This window comes from Halyomorpha halys, unplaced genomic scaffold, assembly GCF_000696795.3.
Source record: "Halyomorpha halys isolate HHAL.00 unplaced genomic scaffold, Hhal_1.1 Scaffold1.1, whole genome shotgun sequence".
In the NCBI taxonomy this organism is placed as follows: Eukaryota; Metazoa; Arthropoda; class Insecta; order Hemiptera; family Pentatomidae; genus Halyomorpha; species Halyomorpha halys.
In genome coordinates this window covers 2,679,813-2,687,542 of record NW_027115366.1, presented here as the reverse complement: position 1 = coordinate 2,687,542, position 7,730 = coordinate 2,679,813, and the positions used below count along the sequence as shown (strand labels likewise).

At 32.0% G+C, this 7,730-nt stretch overlaps 1 protein-coding gene across 1 annotated transcript; it reads right to left on the bottom strand.

Moving 5' to 3' along the window:
- Positions 1 to 4,546: 4,546 nt before the first annotated feature.
- On the bottom strand, positions 4,547 to 7,326 carry LOC106682891 (uncharacterized). Its single transcript, XM_014424400.2, has 2 exons — positions 7,243 to 7,326; positions 4,547 to 5,000 (listed from the first exon to the last, which is right to left on the bottom strand). The coding sequence occupies exons 1-2, from the start codon at positions 7,291 to 7,293 to the stop codon at positions 4,647 to 4,649; spliced, it is 405 nt and encodes a 134-aa protein (XP_014279886.1). The 5' UTR covers positions 7,294 to 7,326; the 3' UTR covers positions 4,547 to 4,646.
- Between the last annotated feature and the right edge of the window lie 404 nt (positions 7,327 to 7,730).

Sequence of the window (7,730 nt, the reverse complement as noted above, 5' to 3'; positions counted from 1 at the left end):
TTTCATTCTAAACTCCTTAACCATCCTAACCCATTAATTCTTAATCTTTCATCCTTAACAATCCCTGATAATCCTCCGAGGCGTCTGAAAAGAATATGGCCACGGGACCTTCTAATTTAAAGGATATGAAACATACAATATATTTACTTATTGTATTATTTTGTACAGTTGTAAATTACATTAAATAAATAAAAATTAAAAATTTACAAAAAAAAATAATTTCACTCATAATTATTAATCATTCATTCTAGGAATTTACGTACGTTGTTCCAACAGTTCATGAACTTTTATAGTTTGGATTCATCGGTTTATTCTAATTTTCCTCTTCGTTTTTGCTTTCCACATATTTTATTAGAGGACTGCACAAAGTGACATTAAGTCATACCGTAATATTAACTGTATATTCAAAATTTAACTCCTTCTTCAAAATGTTTCGTTTCAATATAGGTAGAACCATAAACGTAATGCAACTCTCCTTCCTTCTCCGTTCACCGTTTACTTTTTTCCAAAGCGGCTTGACCGATTTTATTTAACTTGATACCACTGTTTGACCTCTTACACTAAGGGATGAACAATGCCTTAAGGTTTTCGAAAATAAAGTATTACCCAAAATATTGGGACCGAAAAAGGATGAATTAACGGGAGAATTTAGATTACACAACGCTGAATTAAGGGGCCTACACCCGGTAAATATAATTCAAGTTATAGCATTACCGCGCATGTAAGGTTGTAGGGCTAAGTAGCGAGTGGATCCCTAAAATGTTAATAAACACTGAACCTTTTAACAAGCTTTCCGAGCATCTCTCTATGTTAGCACATAATATCCTCAACCTTATAGTACAAGAGCGGGGAGGAAAAAAAGGCAGTTATCTCACCCCAATTTTTGATTACTTCAATAAAAACTATGTATAATTTTATTTTATTTTATCAAGTCAAAACTGATGAGTAAGCCAAGTATAGGTAGGGGGAATAAAACATGGCGGCTGTTTCAAAATCTTAAAAAAACATTAATTTTTCATTCGGAGCTCTATATCTTAAAAACCACCAACACAAAAAAAAAAAAAAAACATTAATTTTTCAATTAAATGAGGGATGTTGATCCTGAAATATTTTACGAAAAGGATGGGCTGCAAACATATGGCACATAAATTCATTCAGGGAATAAATTCGATACATAACAACTAAGTTATGCATAGAGATAGTGTATAGTGCGTACTAGGGTGGAGTGGGGTAAATCTATAGCATGTGGCAAACATAAATAGTACAAGAATCCAGTAAAGAAAAAGTCAGTTATTTCACCCCAATTTTTGATTACTTTAATGAAAACTATGTATAATTACTAGCCAAAACTGACGAGTCTGCCAAGTATAGGTAGGGGAATAAAAAATGCTGGCTGTTACAAAACTTTTAAAAACATTAATTTTCCATTCGGAGCTCTATATCTTAAAAACTAGCAACAACACTAGAAAATCTAAGAGAACATTATTTGAAGAAGAGTAAATTTGCTGAAATATTAGCCCTAAAAGAGCTATTTACGTCCAATAGTTCTCGAGATATAGCTTTTTAAAAAGCAACATTTCTTAAAAATCTACTGAAAGATTAGTAGTTAGTTAATTTATTTTGAGAAATCTATATCTCAGGAACTATGTGACGTACAGATGTCTATTAGCACTCAAATTAAAGCTAGTTTTATGGGGTATAAAGAAGTTGTTGACCTTTACCTTCGTAGGAATAGTAGTTTTCATGATGTTTGCTAAAATAAATTGATTTATAGTTGTTCGGACAATAAGTTTGATTTATGAAAAACTTCATTTCAGAAACCAGTATCATTCAAATTAAAGCTAGCAGATTTAAATTTACTAAAAAATAGTTAATTATGTTTATCTTTGTAGGAGTACTATTTTTTATGATATTTGACAAAATAAATCCACAAACTTAATTTCTAGTTGTTCGTATAAAATGTTGGATTTTATAAAAGACGCACATATGTATGCCAACACTCAAAATGAAGGAAATTTAACTTATTATAAAGTAGTTTATGACACTTATCTTCGCAGGGGTAGTAGTTTTAATGATATTCACATATGAATAAAAATTTGGTAAATCAAAATTTGTCCGAACAACTATATATCAATTTATATTAACAAATTTCATGAAAACTATTACTCCTACGAAGATAAACATCATAAACTACATTATAGCTCAATTAATTAGCTTTAATTTGAGTGCTAATAGACATCTGTACATCAAATGTTTTTTGAGATATAGATTTTTTAAAATAAATTCACTAACTCCCAATCTTTCAGTACGTACCATACAACATTTTTATGAAATGTTGCTTTTTAAAAGAACTATTTAACGTAAATAACTCTTAAATTTTAGGAAATTTGATTATTTTTAAATGACGTTCTCTTAGGTTTTCTTGTGTTGTTCTTACTTTTTAAGATATAGAACTCCGAATGAAAAATTAAATTTTTTTATCGCTTTCAAACAGCCGCCCTTTTTTATTCCCCTGGCAGACTCATTATCAATTATGACTAGTAATTATACATCTTTTTCATCAAAGTAATCAAAAATTGGGGTAAGATAACTGCCTTTTTTTCCTCTTGGGGTCTTGTACTATAAGGTTAGTTTCTTGGAACCGTCACGAAATAAATATTGACTGGCGAATTCTTTCACAGCAGTTAACCTTTAATTTAAAAAATGAAAATTATTCAGTTACTGTTATTTTTAAATTTATTGAAAATAATAAATAAGGATAAGTTTCTTGGAGCTGTCACGAAATAAATATTGATTACCCCAGGTGTGAATCGAACCAACATGTTTTCAACGAAGCTCTCTGAAACCTCGCCCTTACGGGCGAATTTTTTCGTAACAGTTAACCTTTAATTTAAAAAATAAAAATTATGCAGTACCTTTTATATTTAAAATTATTGAAAATAATAAATAACGGTTTCAGACACTGTTGGAACAGGTTATATTAGATGATCACATCTTCACCCTTGCATTAATGAATGTTTAATGCACTTTCATTCTTCACTTTTTCTCTGTACTTCACAGCCAGAAGATATATTATGGTGTTATTTAGTTAATCCTAATAACATTCCTAATGGCTACAGACTATTGAGAAAAATATTAATCTATGTGGTATGATTTCTTTTTTCTTATTTATCCCAGTTTTGTGATTCTATGACTACTAATGGGTTTTTTTACCGTATTTTTTTTTTAGTTATTTATTTATTGTTATTTACAACTGTATAAAATTATATACAAGTAAATTTGCTATTAGATATACAAACATGTGGAGAATCTATCCATTGATAGAACTCCAACTATGTTACAAGAGAAGATCTCGGGGCCATCTTGTTTTCAGACACCTAGGAGGATTATCAGGCATTGAAGGAGAAACCAGGTTAGAAACAAGGGGGTTTGGGTGGTTGAGAAGTTTATCATGGAAGGATTGGTATGTGTCTGGCTAAATCGGTAACATATGGAACATTGAGGTCCTGATTTGTGACAAAGTAAGGAGCATCAAGGATTTTAGACTGTAAGGATTGGGATCGAAGGATTTCGAAGGTTTAGTCGTATGTAATGGATTGTAAGTTTAAGTGCTGTAAGAGTCGGAATCGATCTGCAGTTTCCTGTCTTTTCATTCTTGTTGAGGATTCCAGGCTAGTCGTTTATCAATATTTAGTCCAAGGTAGTGGATCTGTTCTACAGGAATAAGTGAGGTATTATAAAGGATACTGTTGGGCAGGAAGTCATGGATTTACGACGAGGGGTAAATGTGCTTTGGTAGGATTTATTGGAATTTACTTTAATCCTCCAGTTTAGCACCATTCTTCAAGAGTGGTGTGTTTGTTTGGTTGTTTAGTGGCGCCAAACTTCATTGGTCATCAACGCCATTTATATTTTTTGCTAATATTCGTTAAATTTTATTTATTTTTTGATTTGATTATTTTATTTTATTATTTTTTTTTTCTTCCGATCAAGTTATATTTTTGTCAGTAAATTTTGTGATTTCAAAAACTGAAACACCAATTCTATTGCCTTATCATCGTCTCCAAGTGTTTTTGAGATATCTTGGCTTAGTCCCAAGCTATTGAGGTGTGGTACAAAATATGGGCATCGTTGGAAAACATGGCTTATTGTTAAATTGTTATTGCAATACTGGCAGTTCGGAGGTGTTTCTTTTGATATAAGATAGGAGTGGGTGAGCCTCGTGTGACCTATTATCAGCCTAGTCAGTACAACTTTCTCTCCACGGCATTTGCGACTGGAGGTACCCCAGGGCTTGACATCCTTTTTAATAATTTTTAATTTGCTCATTGGGCTTTCGTTCCACATAGATTGCCATTGATCTTTGACTTCCTTTACAAGAGGCCTACATATCTCTGACGGAGTTAAAATTGCTTTACCCCGTCCCGGAAGCGCGAGTGCCTCTCTTGCAGTGTGATCGGCCAGTTCATTCTTCAAGAGTGGTGATATGGGAGTATAAACACTAATTTTTATTTTACAGATAATTAGGGAAAGAAGAAGATCAACATTAACTTTTGTATCTATGCTTATTATTCAGTAGAAATATATATTGAATACATTCGAGATTTTATTATATATACACATATTAAAACATTGGATATCCTAAATTACGCGCATTGGCTGAACAGGGCTTCTTTGCTGTACGCAGCAGCAGCAACAGAGCTGGAAAACCTATCGTAGAGTTGCTGAGAGAGCGTGGGTGAGTCTAAATTTTCCATTTCTTGTGGAGGAAGGTTCAGGTATTCACTTTCCGCAGCAGCCTGTTCCGCATTCAGTGCTTGGTTGAGACCCACGGCGGCCCTGGAGATCTGCCATTTGATACAAGACCTCTGTTGTGGTGTTGTGGCTGATATCATGGAATCCCTTATGCCGGATTTGAGTGCTAATAGTTTTTCTTGTCTCACTTTCTGGCTTGCGTTTATGATCGCATTCTGAATTTCTTCATTCGTGGCTGCTTCCACCTGTAATAAAAAAATTGCGAGTTCATTAAAAAAAAATAGATTAATTATAGTAGCTGTCATTTATTCAATCCTTCCTAAAATTAAAAAAAATGACAAATAATTTTTTTTTAATTATGAAGAAGATGGTGTGGCATGAGTCAAAAGGAAAGTATATCTCGGGAACTATGGAACGTAAATACCTCTTTTAGGGCTCTAGGATTCTATCAAGTTCCATATTAAAAATTTATATCCATATGACTACAACCTCTATGAAGATACCTGGGATAAACCACTTCATAGCAAGTTAAACCATAATTATTGTAATGCTGGCAGACACCTCTAATATTTCTCCAAAAATTATATCTGAACTACTAAAAATCAACATTTTGTGAATTTATTTTGTCAAATATCATGAAAATACTACTCTTACGAAGATAAACGTCATAAACTATTTTACATTACATTAGTTTTAATATGAGTGCTAATAGAGATATATACAACAACTTGTTCTGGAGAATTAGATTTCCCTAAATAAATTTACTAACTACTGATTTTTCAGAGCATTTTTCATGAAATGTTAATTTATAAAACTATATCACGAGAACTATTGAATTTAAATAGGGCTAATATTTTAGTAAATATGTTCTGCTTTAAATGGCGTTTTAGACAAACGGTCTAAATTTCCAATCCATTACAAAAACTGATCTACATGACTGTAATAAGGCCAATCTGGACATATAGATTTGATCTTTGGGCTCCACTAAACCTTCGAATTCCACTCGTATCCAATCCTTACAATACAAAATCCTTCGTAAAATCCTCAGTGCTCCTTACTTCGTCACAAATGAAATCATACATAAAGACCTTTATTTTGCCTATGTAACCGATCTAGCCCGAACCATATATCACTCCTTCCATTATAAATTCCCTAACCACTCAATCTAATCTTGCATCCTCCGAGGTGCCAGAAAAGAAGATGGCCACGAAACCTACTGATGTAAAATGTCATTAGAGTGCTACCAATGGGTAGTTGCTCTACACGCCTGTAACACTCCATTTTAACTAAGATCAAATTTACTAAATGTATTATGTAATATACAGTTGTAAATTTCAATAAAGATATTTTTAAAAAAAACAAATGGTGTTCTATGAAACTTTTTAGTGTAATATGTAGTATTAAGGATATGGAGTTCGAAATGAAAATGTAACTTCAAGTGGCGTGTTCCTTGAATTTTTTTTTCTTTTTTCCCTGTGTGGGTGGCATTAGTTTATTCTATACAACAAAAAATTAATTAATTATATTCTATGAAATATTTTTTATAAAAGTTTGCCCAAACCCTTCGTAACTGCTACTAATTATCGCGTTAAACACTTAGGTTTTTAGTGTTGTAGGTATTTAGGTGGTAATTAGGTAGGTTAGTGTTGTAGGTAGTTTTAAAGATATGTAGGTCCGAACTAAAAATTTATTTAGTTTTTAATGTTTTGAAACAGCCCCTATTTTTTATTCCCCCTACCTATACTTGGCAGACTCGTCAATTTTGATTATTAATTATACATAGTTTTCATTAAAGTAATAAAAAATTTGGGTGAGATAACTGCCTTTTTTCTCCTTTCGGACTTTGTACTAATTTATGAGGCTGGGTTTACCCCAAAAGGCTCATGAACCCACAGAGCTGACTCACGACTAATCAAACAGAATAAATAATTATCTAAACAGCCGCCATTTTTATTCCTTGGCCATACCTATACTCGGCAGACTCATCAATTTTAACAAGTTTTTATACATAGTTTTCATTAAAGTAATTAATAATTAGGGAGAAATAACCGACTATTATTTAAACAGTTGAGTCCTCTTTGGCTCTTGGTATATGTAAGTAGAAATATAGTGTTATATGCTGAGTAAATTAATTAAGTAAATAAATAATATAAATACTTTAGGACTCTCTTTGATAATGGCCTGAGGGCCGAAACGTCGGGAAAGAATTAAGAAATTGAGAGAAAAAAAGGAGCAAAAGGAATTTTTTACTTTTCGGTGAAGAAAGGTATATGAAATAGCTGAAAAATTATTAATAACCAAATAAAATTTTTTTTTCTGCTATTTCGTATAACCTTTTTGCCTCCCACCCGAATCATCTACCTATAATACATGATTATAGTTTCAATTTTTTTTTTTTTGAAAATCAGAACAATAAAAAGTTTTTAGCCGTTAGTATATTTTTAGAAATCATAATATGTTTTTGACGAGAAGGAATCGACAACTTACCATACAGAAGTATACAGCTACAATAGAAGCGAAAACCAAGAACTTGTTCATCTTACTGGGCTGGCTTTGTGATATAGAACAGGCTGTAGATATATCAGCAGCATTATATATATCACCGCTGGAGAGATTATGCATATGTTGTTTTCAAATTTGATAAAGAGGATAAATATTACATAAATATTTTGCTCTTTTCTTGTTGCGTGTATTTGTATGTTTAGGTTACTCAATGAGGTTGCATGATATTTTGATTACATAAGTATCAAAAAGATGGTTAGGTTCTTACTTTAGGTTCAGTTCGAAATGTATACTTAGCAGGGGCAGGTTAAGCAGCCGCATAGGTCCCAGAAAACAAAACGTTCCCAAAGGTCCTGTAGGTTTCAATATTTCTTTATTTCGAAATAACCGAAAAGTTAAAAAAAAAAAAATATAATTAATAAATTCAAAAATTAAATATTAAATTTGTAGCCACTAAGTCACACTATTCCACT

Excerpts from the sequence above, each read along its gene's own strand:
- LOC106682891 (XM_014424400.2), bottom strand. The coding sequence starts at position 7,293 with ATGAACAAGTTCTTGGTTTTCGCTTCTATTGTAGCTGTATACTTCTGT. Across the intron at positions 5,001-7,242 it reads TAGCTGTATACTTCTGTATG|GTGGAAGCAGCCACGAATGA; the intron begins GTAAGTTGTCGA and ends TTTTTATTACAG.